General features: G+C 43.2%; 1 protein-coding gene across 4 annotated transcripts in view; it reads left to right on the top strand.

The window, feature by feature from the left end:
* RPN2 (ribophorin II) overlaps window positions 1-12,464 on the top strand; it is a 63,275-nt gene extending 50,811 nt beyond the window's left edge. The window contains exons 12-18 of one of the 4 annotated variants that reach the window (XM_005868461.2): window positions 787-981; window positions 2,180-2,266; window positions 3,782-3,877; window positions 5,167-5,242; window positions 7,210-7,339; window positions 8,798-8,845; window positions 12,134-12,464. In XM_005868461.2, the coding sequence (XP_005868523.1) occupies window positions 787-981; window positions 2,180-2,266; window positions 3,782-3,877; window positions 5,167-5,242; window positions 7,210-7,339; window positions 8,798-8,845; window positions 12,134-12,146 (645 nt within the window). In that variant the 3' untranslated portion in view covers window positions 12,147-12,464. Of the gene's footprint in view, window positions 1-786; window positions 982-2,179; window positions 2,267-3,781; window positions 3,878-5,166; window positions 5,243-7,209; window positions 7,340-8,053; window positions 8,773-8,797; window positions 8,846-12,133 lie in introns of those variants that run through there. The other 3 variants (XM_014541409.1, XM_014541410.1, XM_014541408.1) reach the window with 3 other exon arrangements.
* The last annotated feature ends 8,160 nt before the right edge of the window (window positions 12,465-20,624 follow it).

Genomic DNA, 20,624 nt, shown 5'->3' with positions numbered 1-20,624 from the left:
TTTTTGTGCACCGGGCCTCTAGTCATTACATAAAAGGGTACGGTCTTTTTTTTTTTTTTTAGTTTTATTCATTTCAAACGGGCCGAATCCGGCCCGTGGGCCGTAGTTTGCCCACGGCTGAGCTAGAGTACATGAGGTCCTGTGCTAAATGCTTTGTATACATAATCTTCACACAGATATACTGCACGTTGAAGTTAATCTTATTGTCATAAAGGTGAAATCAAGGCCTAAGGAGGTTAAGTAACCTGCACTTAATAAGTAGTGGATCCAAGTCTGTCTGTCTTTAAAGCCTGGGCGCTCTCAGTGACACCAGGCTGCTCTGCTTGATTAGAACTCGGCCTTGCTATCAGTCTCCAAGCCTGCACTACTAAATCTTTAGCTGGAGGCAGTAGGAAATTGAAAATGGGCCTCTCACAGTTCCACCTCATTTCCCTTCTTTTTATCCTCTGGTGAAGAAGTTAATTGGGCAGTGAAGTGGCCAAAAGGCTGGCAGGAAGAAGAAATTGCAGCAACAGCAAAGGGCTTAAATCATCCACAAACTGGGCATTCATCCTCCAAGTGTCAAGAATTGGCTGCATCCCTAAGTTAAATTTCTTATGCTAGCAAAAGTTATCTCTGCTGCCTGATCCAGGAACCAGGGTGGGATGGCCACTCCTTCTGCTCTCTCAGGCAGGAGCTCTTACTGTGTTGAAAGAGTCAGCAGTCTGCTGCCTCATTGATTCAGTATTGGGCCCTGAGGGAGTTTTTAAATTATCAGATAAGATACAATATTATTGTTTCATCTAGACATTTGTCCGACTCCATAACCAGAAGACTGGCCAGGAAGTAGTGTTTGTAGCTGAGCCGGACAGCAAGAATGTGTACAAGTTTGAACTGGATACTTCGGAGAGAAAGATCGAATTTGACTCTGCCTCTGGCATCTACACTCTCTACTTGATCATCGGAGATGCCACTTTGAAGAACCCAATCCTTTGGAATGTGGTATGTGCCTAACTGCACCTTGACCTAGGCAAGAGTGGCTGTGCCACAGTCAGACACAGGCAGTTCCTTTTCAGGGCCCTGGGTTTTTTTACCCTAGCCTTGCCTGTGCCATTCACGGGGCAACAAATATGCATTGTGAGGTGAGGGGCTGTGTGCTGTCACTATTAGTAGTCTTAGGGGCATGATATAGCCTGGCACGTAGTAGGTGCTTAATAAACAGTAATCGAGTGAATGAATGAAGTATATATTTGCCCTCGTGGGTTCTAGCAAATTTCTATAAAAGTTATACTGGAAGAAGGTTTTCATATTACATCAAAGCACTATGTAGGATACATAACTGCTAGATATGGTATACCTTGTGGGATTGGGGTTGGGGTAAGATTTGAGTTCCAGTAACAACCAGGATGGTGTGGAACATTGAATTATAGGATATTCAAAATGCTAATAAACTAATAACATTTGCATAACATGTCATAGTTTACATAGTGCCTTTCACCTGTGTATCTCAATTGATAAGAGAAAACTTCTTAAAAAACATGGCATTTGAGCTAGGTATTGAAGAATTACAAGGGTTTATCAGAATAGTATATGAGGCTGTGGGCTGATCACTGGGGAACAGCCTGAGGTACTTTCACTGCAATGTGTGTGGGTCTATTTTACTGGAGCACCTGATGAATCTGGTCAGCAGCAGTAGACAAAGAGATTGGAAAGGTAACAGAGGCCAAATTGCATCCTTGAATGGTGGTTGGCTCCCTTTGCAAGACAAAGGGGCAGCTGTGTTTCTTGTGTTGTATTCAAAGCTCCTTTTCTTCTCCTGGACTTTGGGCTGCTTTTTGTATGAGACCGCATTTTCATTTCTTTTTTTCTTTTTTTTCTGTGACTAAATCACACTTCCCAGGGACACTGAGTGTTTTCTGATTGCAGCTGTAACAGCCTGAGTACCAGCTGAGATTTTTGTATTAAGCAGCTCACCAGGCTAGTAGAAAATTGGAATTCTTGCTCTAAAAAACATTTTCAACAAATTATTATTTTGTTCTTGAAATTTTTACTGCCTCAGTTTGCTGACTTAGAAGTGATTGGACTGCTTGGAACTTTTTCCAGTTATGATCCTGGATGTGAGTTAGGGGGTACTATTGTGCTAGTGAATCTTACCCCCTTCTCTGCCCCTGTGACTTTAAAGATGCTCTTACTCTTTTAGGCTGATGTGGTCATCAAGTTCCCTGAGGAAGATGCTCCATCGACTGTCCTGTCTAAGAACCTTTTCACCCCCAAACAGGAAATTCAGGTATATTTCAAGAGGCTTCTCCACTAAGAACAAGGAAATGTGAAATGGCAGCAGAACTCTGGACAATGGCTCTGGGCCCTTCTTTAACCTGTCTGTATAATGCTGTATAGTTTGGTCCTCACCACCCTGTGAATTAGGCAGAGTATATATCAATCGCATTCTAGAGATGACAAAACTGGCTCAAAGAGCCCTGTGACCAGCTCCCAGAAAGCAGGTAGTTGTATACAATCTCAGAACTCGAGTCTGTTTTTTCTAAACATCCAGGAGGTACAGCCTGAGATCACTGCGTGACAGCTATAGCAAAGCTGGGCTTGGCTTTCTTTCTGTCTGCTCCTACATAAATCAGGGCTGATGGGGCTGACTGGTGGAAAACTCAGCTGGGACAACAGGGCTTTCCTCCCTGAGGCAAATTCTTCCTCTCTTCTGGGATTCACCTTCCTTGCACACAAATATTAGCGATCCCTGCCCAGCGCAGCTCACAGACTACTGTGAGGATCAAAACAGATAATGGATAGATAGCCCTGGCCAGTTATTTCAGTGGTTAGAGCATCAGCCCTTGGATCTAAGGGTCATGGGTGTGATTACTGGTCAAGGGCACATACCTCAGTTGCAGGTTCCATCCCCTGCCCCAGTCAGTGCTTGTGCGGGAGGCAATGAATATGTCTTATGTCAATGTTTCCTCTCTCCCTGCCCCCCTCCAGTCTATAAAAATCAATGGGAAAAATATCCTGGGATAAGGATTTAAAAAACAAAAGAAAAAAAAACAGCAGATAATGAAAATGGATAAGGCAAGAAAGGCTTTAAAAAGTTTCTAAAACACTTTCAAAATAAGCACAAGAATTGTTCAACAGTTTCATCACTGGTTAAGAAAACTGAGGTGATCCACTCAGTGAATTATTTTGCATTCATGAGAAATGATCTTACTGTAGTAATGTGGAAACCTATGTGTAAATTAATGTTGAAGTATTCCAAGCAGACTACTCTTATTTCACTATTAAAAAAAAAAAAAAGACAAGGGCCCCAAAGGTAGCGTAGGACTGTGTTAAAGAGAGTGAGGTTAACACCAGTTAGCTGACTTAAGTGGGGGAGTGACATATGATGTATAGTCGCACCCTGGAGACCCAGAAGCATTAAAAAATCCAGACTCCTGCCTTGGGTGTGTTGCTCAAGCCATTCATATACCTGGGCTCCCTCTTTGATACTAGGCAAATGCCACTTGATGGATTGCATTTCCCCAACCTCTAAATGGCAATGAGTCTTTGAAGGGATAAAGAGGGTTGGCCAAGTAGTGAGCTGAGACTAGTGTATTGTCTTTGAAAGGAGACCTCTGGGATCAGAAACCAGCATTGAGATGAGGCAAGAGGCCAAGTGGCCATTCATTGCCAGGGGGTTTTAGCCTCTGAGAGACAGTTCCTCATCTTGACTGTCATTGGCATTTTGGACCCTGGTAAACATGGCAGCTCCTACTGGGAAGGGCATGTTCTTAAATATTCTTGGTGTGACTTATTTTGGTAGCACCTGTTCCGTGAGCCTGAGAAGAGGCCCCCCACAGTGGTGTCTAATACATTCACTGCCCTGATCCTCTCGCCCTTGCTCCTGCTCTTTGCTCTGGTAAGTAGCTGTGATTAGCATGGGCAGCATGTGTCTGGCACCAGATTCAGCAGATGTAGCTGTTCCAAAGGAGGCTTTGTGCTCTGGCCTCAGCACAGCTCCAAAGGGGTCCAGCAGCTGTGACCTGCACCAATGGTCAAAAACTTTTAGAATAACTGAAAGTCCCCACTATGGGGAAGCAGCCAAATAAACCACTCCATTAATAAGGGGCATGAGAAAGTACCCAATGGCCATTGAAAATGATAAGGGTGTATGGACTGGGATGCTCTATCTAGGAATGTTCAGATGAGGTGTGGGAGAAAAATAAAAAAGGCCCCAATGCCTATAGCTATATAAAAATAGAGTACAGAGGCTGTGCATTTCAGCACTGGAGCATGAAACTATAAGCAACCTAAAGTCTTTATAAACTATGGGACATCCATACTGTGGAATAATATGCAGTTTATTAGAAGAATGGATAGATTTATATGCTGATATGACAAGATTGCTAGGATGTCTTATTGAGTGAAGAAGACAAGGGGTTAGGATAGGGTTACCTCTAAGGAGAGGTCTTTTTAAAGAGTATAGAGAAAAGAAATTTTTACCTTTTATGCTTTAAAGTACTATTTGAAAATTTTTTACAAATTAATTTTTTTTCTTTTTAAAAATGATAAACAGATTCATATCATCAAAGTTCAGAAAATTAGCAACTCATTAGATCTTACTTTTGGAAAATTGCCTGTTCCTAATTCATTCATTGATATTAATAAAATAATTATTGGTCAATATAAATCTGAAAGGCATGCCACAAGCTTTCAGAAACCAGACCCTAGGATATGGGTACTTGTTGTCATATTTGAGAGATCAGAATTTCAAAAGCCAAGGAACCCACAGCAAGAGCACGCATCCTATCAGCTGCCAGTGGGTTTATCTTACCAATACTTAGAGAAAATAGCAGGGGTGCCAGTTACTTTATCATGAACGCATTTTCTGACCTTTCAGCTTCTTAGGTTCACCTATTTTAAAATAGAAAAGTTTGCTGTCAATATATGATGTTCAGGTTTGAGTTACCCAAGCACATTTGAGAGCAGGTGTTGGAATGCCTTTCTAAAGGGAAAAAAAAAAAAGGAACAATTTTTCCTAAAGACTTAGAATAGGTTAATTGTCACTTGGGAAAATTCCCTGTCCAAGTATGCATGAACTTGTAAGCCCTTAGGATTGATTGTTCATTGGACTAGCATTGACATGCCAGGTGTTGCCTCCCTTTCATATTGTAAAGTCTTTTTAATTTATTTCTCCCCATTGTTTAGTGGATCCGGATTGGTGCCAATATCTCCAACTTTACTTTTGCTCCTAGCACGATTATCTTTCACCTGGGACATGCTGGTAAGTGCTCCCGGCTGCTAATTCCATTTAACCTCCTCTGACATTTAGCCTGCCCACGCAAACGCCCTGTTAAGTAGACCCACAGCCTATTAACTATAATGACTTAATAGTATAACATTTCCCTCTTCCTCCTGGCCTTTTAGGACAGTTAATATGATGATAAACCTGTTTGGGCCATCAGCTTAGAACAGCTGTCATTATATTGGGTTTCATTGTAATAGGCTGCTGTTGGCAGGCCATTTACCCTCATTTAATAGCCCTGTTCATTTCCAGAGATTACTCACTTATCGTATCTTTACATTGAGCCATCTTCCTGGACAAAGAGCATTAATGTAGTTTCCAGAGGTTATCTTTCCCCAAGGTATCAATCTTCACATTTGCTGGCGGCTGTGTTTGGACAGTAATAGAAAACAGTTTTTTCCACAGTCAGACACCCTGTCCTGCATTGTTCTCTTGAGAACTTAGGACCTAAACTTCAATTCACAAATCAGCTAAGCATTTCAAAGGCTGCAACACCATTGGATCAGTGTTGCCTTGCATTTCACTTTCATATTCTTTTCTAATTTATTTGACTCTTTCAGGAGACCCTCCTGTGTCCATAGTGCGTGGGTTCTTTAGGGGACCACAGATGAATCCCTTGAAATTCTAGGCAAATGTGTATCTGTTCTTTTCTGGGGAAAGAGAGAGTCTATAACAGTGACGGCGAACCTTTTGAGCTCGGTGTGTCAGCATTTTGAAAAACCCTAACTTAACTCTGGTGCCGTGTCACATATAGAAATTTTTTTATATTTGCAACCACAGTAAAACAAAGACTTATATTTTTGATATTTATTTTATATATTTAAATGCCATTTAACAAAGAAAAATCAACCAAAAAAATGAGTTCGCGTGTCACCTCTGACACACGTGTCATAGGTTCGCCATCACTGGTCTATAACTTTTATCAGATTCTCACAGTGGTCCATGACCTCAAAAATGGTTAACAACCCCCACTGTAGTTCATTCATCATCTTCTGGGCAAAATTGATAGGATGACCTTTCTCTCCAGTCCAGTTACTGGATGTGAGTGATAGCTTCCTAGGTCAGATTGAGAACAAAACCTGAATATAAATTTGTTTAGAGCCGTGACTTTTCTTGCCAGAATGCTTTGTGTGCACATTCCCTCATTTGATTCTCATCACAACTCTGATGGGAGTGACCAGGGCAGGAATTATGATCCATATTTGATAGATGAGAATTTAGGCTCAGAGAAATTAAGTGGATGGAAGGGCAGGGCCTGGACCAGAACCCTGGACTCTCAATGCGAAGGCCTGAGCCCTTTTCACTAAGCCTCCTCAGTCCTCCTAGGCACAGTGGCAAATTATCCTTTAAAAAATTTTAAGGCCCTAGCCGGTTTGGCTGAGTGAATAGAGCATCGACCTGTGGACTAAAGGGTCCCAGGTTTGATTCTGGTCAAGGGCACATGCCTGGGTTGCTGGCTTGATCACAGGTGGGGGGCGTGCAGGAGGCAGCCAATCAATGATTTTCTGTCATCATTGATGTTTCTATCTCTCTCTCCCTCTCTGAAATTAATAAAAACATATTTTTAAAAATTTTAAGAAAAAGGAAATTATTTATTTATTTAATCCTGTATATTTTTATTCAGAATTTTCAAAATAAAATGAGTCCCAAGAATAACAATAATGTTTAAAAAAATTGACATTAAAGAAAACTATGTGAGTCAGACTGTGGAATAAGATAAAGTAGCTGAGGTCTGGTTTTTACCTCTGGATTTCTTGATAGCGAAGGCTGAGAGGCAAGTATATTGAGTTATCTATTTTTTTGGTATCAGATAAAAGAAATAAAACAAGCTGGTCTAGAAATACAGACCTTTTTTGGATCTAGCAATTACTGCTCCTCACTGTCCTCTGCCCCAGTTTGTTGTCACTGTTTCATTTAATTGGTTCTCACGGTGCCTGTTCTTGTAGCTATGCTGGGGCTCATGTATGTCTACTGGACTCAGCTCAACATGTTCCAGACTCTGAAGTACCTGGCCATCTTGGGTAGTGTGACATTTCTGGCTGGCAATCGGATGCTGGCCCAGCAGGCAATCAAAAGGTAAGGTTGGGGATGGGCCACGGTCCCAGAGTGGGATTAGAAATGTTTTGTTAGCTCTGCTCCCCCAACTTTCTGAACAACGGTATGTGGTAAAATATTTATATCCTTAGGGACAAGTGTGGCACGTTAATCCAGCCCAATACAGAAGCCTTTTTAAGTCAGAAAAGAGCCTTGGTAGTCAGCTTTAAATGTTTTAAAATCCCAGCCATTTATACCCTGACACATTAGAACATGAGAAGAAAATAATAGTTTTATGAAGATTAAAATGGATTAGGACATGTGGCAGAAGATTGTTGTTAATGTGCTGGCCTGTATAACAATGTTCTCCTCTGCTGCCCCAGAGAACCCTGCCCTCCTCCCCTGCCCCAGAGGGTTACTTCTCTAACCCCCACAGGCTCCCGGAGCTTTTCCTCCTGAGCATGAAGGTCCATGCTCTTCCCCCAGAAACAGCCTCACTGCTCAGTAGCCCATACCACGTCCCCAAGAACCAGACAATGTTAGGTTCACACAGTGATCAGATCTCATGCGATGGCATCTTGACTTTTGAACCTGGATTAGGGGCACATTTAAATGTCACATAGGTGTTTCTCATTGATTTGACTTTATTAGAACTTGGGTGATTTCAGCCATGTGAAGGTCAGTAAAAGAGGGTCAGACTTGCTTTCACCTTTGGAAGTTAGCATTTTTAGACATGTCCTGCTTTCTCCTCTCCAGGACTTTTGCTGGAAGAATGTAATTCAGTAGTGTGCCCTTCAACGCGGCTGCTGATTAAGTTGGTCAGATCAGAGAGAAGCCTTCTCAGAGATCATTAGTGGGCGGGAGAGCCACACATCTCATCCCTGCCTGAATCTCCATTGTGAGCTTTCTAGGGCCTCACCGTCGAGACCCAGCCCCAACGTGCACCTGGACTGCCCTGAATAATCCAGATTCCACCAGAGCTTCCCTTAGCACCAGCAGTGGCAGCTGTTCATTTTGCTGCCCCTCCAGCAGCCTTCACTTGGCAGCTATGCATTGCATCTGAGAAAGAGCCAGGTTTTCTGAGCCCTTTTACCATGCAGCAACAAGTCTAGGCTCCAGGGAGCTCAAGGCCATACTCTGCTGAGTTCTCTTATTTCTGGAAGTTGCCCCACAAGACAAACAAAATCAAGGGGAGATAAGGGTGGAAACCATTTGATGGAAATCCCACTTAGCATGAGTTCCTAATCTGGAATCCTAAAATTGTGTACATTTTCTGGAGAAAGAGATCATGATTCTTATCCGCCCCCCCCCCTCCCCAATACATCCCATACAGAAGGTTAAAGCCCATTCTTACATTGCCATGTGTGAGTCCTAGAACAAACACTGGGAAAGTCAGTGACCCTAAAGAAAGCTCTGGTTGGGTGTTTGCCGTTTCTTTCCTCAGCTTATTTCTCTTCTCACTGTCCTTTCTTGATTCTCAATCCCTCTTTCCTTTGGCAGGATCGCTGCAGAGCAGAGCAGTAGATTGGCAAAATATAGGACATTACGGTAACGATGAAGGGCGGTCTCATCCAGAAGCAGGGCCCCTTTCCCCCTTGCCTGCCTCATGCATGTCAGTTACTTACCTAGTTTGCAGCCCACTCATTCCTCCCCACCCATCCCTAAACCAAAGCTGAGTCCTGAGGCCATTTTCCCACTTTCTGGCCCAGGTTGTGACTGCCCCGGGGCAAAAGCCAAAGCCCCTTGAGTTAGCCCAGTGGGTGAGGTAATTTTGCAGCAGATCAACCTTGACCTGGTTTTAACTACATAACTCCATTCTCCCTAATGTCTCATGGGGTACTTTTTAGTTTTTTTAAATATATTTTTATTGATTTCAGAGAGAATGGGAGAGGGATAGAGAGAGAGAAACATCAATGATGAGCGAGAATCATTGATCAGCTGCCTCCTGTATGCCCCACACTGGGGATTGAGCCCGCAAACCTGGGCATGTGCCCTGACCAGGAAACGAACTGTGATCTCCTGGTTCATAGGTTGACACTCAACTACTGAACTGTGCTGGCTGGGCTCATGGGGTACTTTTTAGGTAATAGTCCCTCTCTCTATGTTTATAGGAGAACAGAGTCGAGATAAGACAGGTCCAGCCTTGGACTTCTTAAAAGGGAACCCCATTCAGAACATCTAAATTCATTTTATGATGATCTGATGACAAATCCTGGCACGCCTTGTCATGGTTTCTAGGCCTTTCTGTAACACTAATCTTTGGTTGGGTCAAACTGTTGGTTTGGTGAGACTCTAAATTATGGACTGATGGCCACAGAGCAAAGCCAGTATCAGAACCCAGATTCTTAGAGTTTAGGATATGGATCAGGGCTGCTCCCTGTGTGACTGAAATGTCGTGTGAAATATCACCCATTCTCCATGCAGGTATTAGTCCTCGAACAAAGATGAAGTGGAAGCGAGGAGGAGAGAGTGTCTGATGCTTCATTGATCAGCTCCTCTAGACCAGGGATTGGCAAAAGTTTTCTGGAAAGAGCCAGATAGTACTTTAGGTTTCGAAGACCATACGGTCTCTGTTAGAACTACTCAGCTCTGCCACTGTAATGTGAAAACAGCTACAGACTATGAAAATAAATGAGCATGGCTGTGTTCCAATAGAACTTTACTTATAAAAACAGGCAGTGGGCTGGATTTGGCCCTTGGGGCATAGTTTGCTGACCCCTGTACTAGATCAAAAAGAGGGCGGAAGTATTTGAATTTTCTAGTCATGTTCTCCCTCATCTCTTTCTGTGGAAATTGCTTTCCCTGCCAGAGCAATGAAGCCATCTAATTTTTAATCCTCTGAAAATAAAAAAAAAATCAACAAAAGCATAGACTGTAGAGCCTTTTCACTAATGTGTGACCATAAATTGAAAGGTCTCATCCTCAACACAAAAAGAAACTAAATTTTATGTTTTCAGGTTTAACTTACATAAAGTAAAATTCACCCTTTTTAGTGTAGAATTGTGTGAATCTTGACAAACACATACAATAGTGTAAACACCACCTCAATCAAGATATAGCCTATTTCCACACTCCAAAAAGTGCCCCTTGTCCCTTTTTAGTGAGTCCTCCTCCCCATCCTCATTCCTTGGCCATTTCCATTTGGTTTTATCCTAAAGTACATACATGCTCTGTCTGAGATTTGCTTTCAGAACTGGTCCTTTCTGCTAAATACTGAGCTCTTTAATTTTTCAAAGATTGATTTTGTCTTTCTTGATTTTTAGATAGCCTGCCCTCACCCTACTGTCCCCAAATCATATTGCTTGAAAGAGAGGAAATAATCCTTGATTATTTGGATGTTTAGGACTTTCTGAAGTTGAGACCTAGGATTTTTTTTTTTTAAATCCTCACCCAAGGATATTTCCTTTGAGAGTAGAAAGGAGGCGGGGAGGGGAGAGAGAGAGAGAAAGAGAGAGAGAGAGAGAGAGAAATGTAAGAGAGAACCAGTGATTGGTTGCCTCCTGCACACACCCTGATTGGGGCCAGAGTTGGACTCTACAGCCCAGTGCCCTTGACCCTAACCTGAGGCCCTTCTGTGTGAGGACCAATGCTCTAACCACTGAGTGCACCGGCCAGGGCTGGATTTTAAAGGAAAGTCCCTGGTAGCTAGGTGGTTTTTATTTGAGGACATACATTGATGTGATCAGGGGCATAACATCTTAGCCAGGATTAAAGGCTTGTGGGCCACTACCCTTCCAGCTGTTCTCGTTTCATACTCATGCTATCCTCTCCACGTGAACATTTGGAACACACATTTTAAAGTACCTGAGTGTTGGTAGGGAGTTAGGAGCACTCACTTCAGCCCTCAGGATTAGTTCTGTGCCTGTACCTGCCCCTTGGAACTGCTGATTAATTGAGTTGAAGGTAGCCATCTGCAAGATTGTGTCATCACATCGGCCCTCACCACTGGATATAGCTGCCTGCTGAGGACAGCGTGTGTGTCAGCACCCAGCGTCTGCTTGCCAGAGCCACCAAATCACTTACTTGCTGTTGTCACCCTCCTAGTTGCACAATGTCTGTCTAGATTGTCATTTTTGTTCTTGTGTTTCCCCATTACTTCTTGAAGTCTAGGGACAGGCAGCCTTACAGCAAGAAGGAATAAAGAGATTAGTGTTTTTTTTCCGTCTTAAAATTTTTCTGTGAGCTGAGTCCCATATTTGAGGATCATTCTTTCTAAGATTTAGATTCTGACCATTGGCAAGAACATAACCACATGCAGGTTTCTGTACTGAGTGGTCAGAACGTTGTCTTCCTAGCTGTATGAGGGCCAAATGTTGGTTGGTGGACCTAGAGTCTGGGAAGTTGAAGATGAGCATTCTTTAAATCATCTTTTCTGTTCACATAATAAAAATTTATACTGTCTTGCCCTGGCCAGTGTGGCAGCTGATCAATGTTTTGCTCTCACCTCAGTGTTTCTCTCTCCCCTTCCCTTCCTCGCTCTCTAAAACTCAATAAAAAATCTTTAAAAAAAAAATTTACACTGTCTTTTTGGCCTTGCACTGTGAGAGGTGTGCCTGGAATTACCTCATCTTAAATTTTCACATATCACTTTCTTAGTTAACAAGTTTGTTTCATTATTTTTATTTAACTTGTCATCAGTTTTAGTTTGAACTAGCTCTTTTACTCTTGTGAAATGAGATGGGGCATAAGTAAATAGAATTCATAGAAAAATGATTATTCCTTTATTAATGGGAACTTATAGTAGGAGAGTACCTTGGTCTCTCTCTTGTCACCGGTTAGGAACAATGACAGTAAATTGAAACCTTCAATAATTTTGCATTTGTCTCCATTTTTCAGAACAGCACATTAGTTCCAGAAGTCAAAAGGAAACTCTGAAACCTGAAATGAATGTCAAGAAGAGAAATCAAGAACAATTCAGTTTGAAAAGAGGAATGAAAAACAAACTTTATTTAAAAAGACCTAAGTTGAAATTGTGGTTAGACTTTCTTTGCTCTTTTTTTGAAATTTTTTTTTTTTATTGCCCCAACACAGCAGATTCCTGTGAGGCCAGATATTCTGTTTCTTTGGCATGATGCCCTAGCAGGATGCTGTGAATATTCTTAACTTACCCAAATAAAGCTGTTCTGGAATAAAGGGAATAATGGGAACAAAGGCTTGATTGAGAGTATATTCTAGTAGTTTTGGACTGTGGGACTCCTGGGGCACACACACGAGGACTTAGTTGGGAAGTATTGTTGACACAATATCCAGGACGTTTCTTCAGGCCCTTTCACATTGGTCCTTCTCACCTGGAAAAGCCAGTGTCCTTTCTTTCTTCAGTCTGCATAGGGGCCCTGTTGGTATCTGAAGGCTTTGCTTTTGCCTTGAAAGTTTGGTGTCAGTGTGCAATGGGGAAGGGGAGGGATTGTCTTAAAAGAAGGCCGACCACATGCATTATCTTAGCTCTTAGAGCAGTGGTTCTCAACCTTGGCTGCACATTAGACTCACCTGGGAATCTTTTTAAAATCCTGATTTCTGGGCCTCATCCTCCAGAAATTCTGTTTCCTTGTTATGGGGTGGGGCCACAACATTAGTAACAAAGAAACAGAATTTCCAGAGGATGAGGCCCAGAAATCAGGATTTTAAAAAGATTCCCAGGTGAGTCTAATGTGTAGCCAAGGTTGAGAACCACTGTCTTAGAGGATCACACACATCTCAAAAACACCCCTTGTGAGGTTGTGCCCAGGACCACCATCACATGGGGGTTATATAACACCACTTAGAGAAGTAAAGTTGAATTGGTGTGGTTAAGTGTATAGACTTCAGTGTCAGGCAGACCTGCTGTTACCACTATTAGGGTGAGGGACTTTAGGCAAGGGCCTGAACTTCTCTAAGCCTCCTTTTTTTCTTCAGTAAAAGACATAATAACCTCATCTGACAAGCAGTTTCATGCATCTAAAGCACTTGACTCAGTGCTTGGCATCTTTCCTAACTGGCCCAAAGTCATGTACTTTGGCTCATTGCTTCTAATTCTATTAATTGAAACATAACTAATACATTTAGATAACTTTTGAAACGCAGCTAATCCTAACAGTATTGAATTTGGGGGTAGAGAGTGTTTTTTATTCAGATCGCTTTCCAAGCTGGACTTCACTACAGTGAGGAAATTGGGATATTGATTGGGAAAAGGCAAAAGGAGGTACTGGAACTTGGGGCTAGTTCTGAATGAGATTCTGCAGACCAGACAGGGCCATGTGGGCAATTACAGGGATGCCTCTAAGATGGGAAGAAGGCCTCACCTTCCCGGAGGATGCAGCTGGTGGCCTATAGATACATTTTATTTGACCCATAGTGACTTTTTTTTAATTGAATTAGTAGCTAACATTTACAAATTGAGAAAGTTCATGTAAAAATCTAGGTTTGGGGTTTTGGATTCAGAGTTGGTAATAATCAGCTGGAACTGAATAGCAGCTCCCAATTGATGGGGCCAGCACTTCCCAGTGTGCCAGAGCCCCGCCCCTCACAGGTGTCAGTCCGCATACCACAACATGCTGTTCCACCTGCCACTTCACTCCTGTGGACATAGGACTGAAGCCTTGCTTTTAAAAAAAAGTTTTAGCTTATCCCACCCTAAGGGGAAAATGTGATGTTGACCTCCCATTGCTGTTGGGTGGCTTCTAGTGTCCCGTAGGGACCTCAGCTTAGAGTGGTGTGGAAGGGATGAGAGTTCTGGAAGACAGACTGGATGAAAGGGACCTCAGCTTAGAGTGGTGTGGAAGGGATGAGAGCTGGGCGAGCTGCTGGTTACCCCTGTAACCAGACCTGTACAGTTCTGGAAGACAGACTGGATGAGGCCTGATGGACAGCCTTATGGGGAAGAGGAACTGGGCCTGATGATAGAAGTACAGTGGCTGGAAGAAAGGAAGTCTGCCTCCTGCACGCTCCCCACTGGGAATCCAGCCTGCAACCCTGGTCATGTGCCCCTGACTGGGATCAAACCTGGGACCCTTTGGTCCACAGACCGACGCTCTATCCACTGAGCCAAACCAGCTAGGGCTAAAGGAAGCAGTTTTATCTAGAGGGGTTGGGAAAGCTAAACTGACCTGAAGGACAAGAAGGAACCTTTGCAGAGCTGGGGCAGAGGACTCCAGGCAGAGAATTAACAAATGCAAAGGCTCTGAGGCAAGATCTTGGCATATTTGAGCTGAAAGTAGGCCAGTGCAATTAGGGCGCAGTTAGCAAGGAGAAGAGTATCCCCAGAAGACTGAACAACTACTGCCTTTTTTTTTTTTTTAAGAATTTTTATGAGTTTATTTGAGCCAAACATGACAATTGCTGGGAAGCAAAATCTCAAAGGATTAAGAAAATGCTCCCTGCTTTTTTTTTTAAAATCTTAACCCGAGACTATGTTTTTACTGATTTTAGTGAGGAAGGAAGAGAGAAACATCCATGTGAGAGAAACATCAATCTATTGCCTCCTGTATGCACCCCAACGGGGGACCCAACCCGAAACCTGGGTATGTGCCCTGACTGGGAATGGAATCAGCGGCCCTTCGGTGCACAGGATGATGTTCCAACCATCTGAGCCACACTGGCCAGGGTCAAATACGGCTTTTAAGGGCCATGATGAAGGGAATAGATTTTATTTTAGGACCAACGACAAATTCTAGGGAACTAGAATTTTATGCTGGGATATGGCAGAGGCAGAAACTCACCTCACATGCACTCTCTCTGGCTTCCCACCTGGTGAAGCTTCTTGAAGGGCTCTTAGCACCAGCTCTGGAGCAAGGCTGCACAGAGAACCTGGGAAGACCGGAGCTGACAGTAGGCTAATTCCTATAGCTAATGAAATCCACTGGATTTGTCGCTCAAATTACCACTGATAAAGATACTTTGCTTGACCAACCTTTAGTCAGGCTTCCAAATCTACTCTGAGGCCCATCTGTGCACTTCCTTGTAAAATCTAGTTTTAGGGAGAAGCCTGCTGAGTCCATTTAACCAGAAACCCCCACACTCAATGTCTGATCACCTTGATATCTGATTGGTTCCTCTCCTCCACCATTTCCCAAGTGATAACTGATCATCCTCACCTGCCTTCGGGAATCCTGTTAGGTCGGTTTAGCCAGAATCCCACTGACCCCTGGCATTTCCTCTTAAAGTTTCCACCCACTGATCCCCACCCTCCTCCTTGGCTATAAGTTCTCGCTTGCCTAGGCAGTATTTGGAATTGAGTCAAGTTCTGTACTGAGGTCTCTTTTTCCCTGTTGCAATAGTCCTGAGTAAAATCTGTTTTAACCACATTTTTACTGCTGTGCATCTCTGGTTTTTCTTTGACACCACAGCAGTGCTGGGCCTTCTCTAAGGAGCACTAAGCACAGCAGTTTAGAGTCCAACTGACCCACTCTGAATTCCCTAATTCACGTGTGTCCTTAGACATTTTTTTTGTTTGTTTTTTTTTTAACCTTTCTGGGCCTGTGTCCCATCAGTAAAAGTGGGAATAATACCTCTGAGGGCTTTCTAAGGATTAATTGAGCTCACACCCAAAGCACATACCACAGTGCCTGGCACTTAGCATGGACTCTGTTTGCTCTGATTAGTGTAGGTATTATTGTTATTTCCTGTGTGCTTTTAGCCAGAGCCCAGGAAACAGTTTATAACAGGTCCAGTTTATAACAGGTCCATGTACATTTGCTTGTTCTTTATTTTACTTGATTGCCCAGCTCACATTTCCTGAGGGGCTGGGAGTCTTGAAACAACAAAGAGCACTACCCTAGAATCAGGAATCAGTTCGTGGCTTTGCTCCTCTCACCTCCATGTGAGGCCTGCACCCTGCTCTGCCTTTCTCTGAGGGCTGTGGTAGGAAGCAAATGAAATAATGCATGGGAAACCTCTCTGTGAACTTCAATACAACCATAAGGGATTATCATTGAGAGTGACGAGTCCCTCATTGATTAGGGCATTTCTTTAGGGGGAAAAATAGCTTTTGGTCTTAAGTAGGATCCCCACGGGACAGGAAGCTCCCAGCACCTCTGTGGAGAGGGGTTAAGTCTTTTAAGACTCCATTAGTGTCGTTGTTAATGGTGATAAAGCACCGGAATTGTTGCCATCATGGTTTCTGCCTTTATAATTGCATTCACCTCGAAAACCACAAGTAGCAGCGGGTCCCAAATGGTCACGATTTCATTTGAAAAACTAATTGAAGTTGAGAGAGCCCTTAGTGTTTGCTTCTGTGGTGACAGGAGGAGGAAAGAGATGAGCAGGTGGGGCTGGGGGACGGAGTGGGCTGGGGGCTGGCCTGAGTGCGTCCCCTAATCAGCAGTCCCCTCCTTTGTTCCTTGGCAGTTTCTCAGCTGTCTGCCGCTCTTGATTGAAGTGAGCTGCCCGCCCTCAATGGCCAGCCTTTTTTTTTCTTGAGGGGGCTTTTGTTTCTCCATTGTTCATATTGTCTCCTCTGCCACAGTGGCCCCTTGCCGAGGCTTTTCCACGATTCACATCCTTTCTTGGAAGGTAAACTGGGCTTCCAGGGAGAGCAGGTGATCTAAACCCTGTGAAGCAGCGGTTGCCAACCGGTGGTCCGTGGACCACTGGTGGTCCGTGAGGTCCGAAAGGTTGGCGACCGCTGCTGTGAAGAACCAAGGCTTTCTATTCTGGTGCTGGCAGGGAAGTTCACAGGACTGTGTCCCCAGCTGGAAAATGATGGGGGTGGCATTGCTCATCTCTGAGTCCCCACCAACTCAAACCTGTGATTCTTCTACTTTTAATCAAACTTACATCCCATCATCCAGACTTTTCACATTTTTATAAAAATATTTCATATACTTATAGTAAAATGTACAAATCTTAAGTGTGCAGCTCAATGAATTTTTACTTCTAACGACACTGATATAACATATTGATCCCCCTAGAAAGTTCACAGATTCTAATAAGAGGCAGGGTAGGACACCGTTATAACATATTGATCCACCTAGAAAGTTCAGATTCTAATAAGAGGCAGGGTAGGGTTGGTGATGTGTGGAAATATCTGGCCCAAGTGAAATGATTCATAAATAGAAAAAGTTGAGTAATGATATTAGTGTAGGTAGCTAGATATTAATAAAAGAAGGGAACAATGGGAATCAAACATTATTAAACCTAATAATCTGGAAAGCTGAATCCAATATTGGGCCGGTTTCACTAGAGAGCTATAGCTTCACACAGTCCCCAGGGCAGTTCCCTGCAGATTACTGGGGGGAAAGATAGAACTTTAATAAAGGGAAAATTCCTCTGTTGGGCGCATGCCCAGTAGAAACCAAAATGGCACAGGGGAGATGCTTCTATGAGGCATGCACAGTAAAAGCCAAGATGGCAACCACAGAGGCCTGCCTGTGTAGCCTGGGAAAAGGATTGGATTGGATAAGGGACAAAGACCCCCGCCCCGCGCCAGGGAAGATTTAGGAAATGTATTGGTTAGGGAGAGAACCCAGTGAAGCCCCCAAATGATTGGGAAGTTGACTGGTTAGTTTGAAAGCCCACCTGGTCCTCCCCAAGCCGGAGATAATATAACCCAAGTTTAACAAAGTGCTCCCTCACCTGTAACATGTGCTTGCCCAGTTGGCTTGTGCGTTTTCTCTCCATAGCAGCCATGTGACCCTAGCAGCCACCTGAGGCCCATGACAGACAGTGTGAGCCTGGGTACAGCAGCACCAGCCAAAGTGCAGCAGGAAACAGACTATGATAGCTGGATGGGGACAGACAAAGACTGGAATGGACTAAGCTTTAACATGGACCAAACCAATGGCGCAAAATGTCTGGACACGTTCTATTTCTCGGCCTGATAAAGACAAGGTTGGACTTTTTCCATGATGGGATGGATGGAGATGAGACACTGGGAACCCGGGGTAGCCTTCTATTTCCACCCAAATAAATCTTACCACCAGACCTCATCCTCCCACGCTTTTCTTGAGACTCTGTGAAAGAACACCATTTCCACCAGCAAAACAATCACTGACATAAGTACCTCTGGTCAGTGACTTCAGTTCACATCTTCCTTTTATAGCAAAAATAAAAGAATTATCTCTACTGGTGGTGTCCAATAGAAATGTAATGCAAAGCATGTGGGTGATATTTAAAATTTTCTAGTAACAACAATAAAAAACTAAAAAAGGAACAGATGAAAATTTTAAAATGTTATTTAACCTAATATATCCAAAATATTATTTTAACATGTAATCAATATAAAACAAAATTTGAGCTATGTTTTTCATGTTGTCTTTGGAATCCAGTGTCTATTTTACACTTAATGCACGTCTCAGTTCATACTAGCCACATTTCAAGTATTCAGTAGCCACCTGTGACTAGTAGCTGCCATATTGGACAGCTAGGTCTATACTCGCCAGCTCTGATTCCTCTCCTACCATTTGCTCTTGAACCCCCTCATGTCAGACTTTTGCCTCCACCATTCCACCCAGTTTGTTCTTGCCAAGGTCATCAGTGTCTTCCATGGTCACTTCCATGGTCAGTTCTCAACTGACCTGACCCTTCAGCAGCACTTTGTACAGCAGATCATTCTCTTCCTCTTGAAACACTTTTTTTCAGTTGACTTCTGAAATTTCTCTCTTGTAGTTTTCCCAGTAGCTCACTGCCTGCTCCTTCTCAGTCTTCTTTGCTAGTTCTTCATCTTTTTTCCAAACTTTAAATGTGGGGGTGCCCCAGGTTCAATTCTTGGACCTCTTCTCTATTCTTTCCGTACTTTTTCCTTGATGATCTAAATCACTTTCCTGATTTTAAAAACCATCTAAATGTGACAGCTGCCAAACCAAACTGGCTGCCCAGACCTCTCTCCTAACTCCAGTCTCCAGACTCAGGATATCCAGGTGCCTACTCAACATCCTCACTTAGACTTCCACATGTCTAACCCATCTCCGAATTCCTCTCCCATCCACTAAGCTCCTAAATGGCAACTCCATCCTTTCAGTTGCTCAAGTCAAAAACTTTGGAGTCATTCTTGACTCATCTCCAATCCCCATACTCTATCCATCAACAAATGAGTTCTACCCTAAAAATGTATTCAGAGAAACTTTGGAGTCATTCTTGACTCATCTCCAATCCCCAAATGAGTTCTACCCTAAAAATGTATTCAGAACCCTGGCCTGTGTGGCTCAGTTGGTAGAGCATAATCCCATGCATCCAGAGGTGATTGGTTGATTCCTGGTCAGGGCACATTCCCGGGTTTCCAACTTGATCCCCAGTACAGGCTGTGCATGAGGCAGTGGATCAATGTTTCTCTCTTCCTGTCCCTTTCTCCCTCTCTAAAATCAATAAAAACATATTTTTAAAAATGTACTCAGAATTTGACCCCATCTCAGAGTGACTTTAAATGCAGGTCCCATCATGTCATTCTTCTGCTTAAACTCTGTGATGACTCCAGTCTCACCAAGGGTGAGATCCAAAGTCCTTACCATGGCTTCGCAGGGTCCTCATGAGCTGGCCTCCTGCTCCATCTGGGCCTCCTTCCCTTCCTCGAACACCTTCTTTCTGTTCTAGCCACTCTAACCTCCTTATTATTCCTCCTTCCCTGCTCTTGCCTCAGGGCCTTTGTGTTGGATTTTCACTCTGTATGGAGTGTTCTTGACCCAGATATTCACAAGGCCAACACCCGGCTTCCTTCAGGCCTTTACTCAAGTGTTACCTTATCAATGAGGCCTTCCCTGACCAACACAGCACATGTATACATTATAGATAAAATAATGCCCTCTGGCATTCCCACCCCCTTAAATCTTTATCCTTTGTAATTGCCACTACCTGACATATTCTATATTTACTTGTTTTTGTTATTCTTTCCCTAATTTGAATATAAACTCTTTGAGGTCAGGGCCTTTGTCTGTTTGTTTGGAACTATATTCCCAGTGCCTAAAACAATGCCTGGCACATAGTAGGTACTCTATAAATATATGTTGAACGAATATATGATACTGCTTATAGACGAACAAGTCATCAAATGAATGAAGGATGAGTTTGGCCCAGAGTAGAAGAATATGGTCAAGAGGCTGGCTCTGGGCTGTACTGCCTTGGTTTAAATCCCAGCTCTCTCCTTGTTGGCTGTGACCGTAGCAATCCAGTTAATCTTTCTGTACCTGGGTTCCTTGTCTGTGAAATGAGAAGGGTGCCAATGCCTCCCTTTGGGCTGTGTGAGGAGCATATGAGATTCTAGGCATGAAGCTGCCCAGGTGGTACTGCCCAGTCTGGTAAATGTTAGCTATTTTTTTTATTATACCATGTAATACTACTTTGGGAAACATAACTATGTAAAACACATACAAATTAGGTGGAAGATTAAAGAAAATTAAACTGCAGACCAGGATGGGGGAAT

Source organism: Myotis brandtii, unplaced genomic scaffold, assembly GCF_000412655.1.
Source record: "Myotis brandtii unplaced genomic scaffold, ASM41265v1 scaffold27, whole genome shotgun sequence".
NCBI classification, from domain to species: domain Eukaryota; kingdom Metazoa; phylum Chordata; class Mammalia; order Chiroptera; family Vespertilionidae; genus Myotis; species Myotis brandtii.
This window is presented reverse-complemented; position numbering and strand designations above follow the sequence as displayed.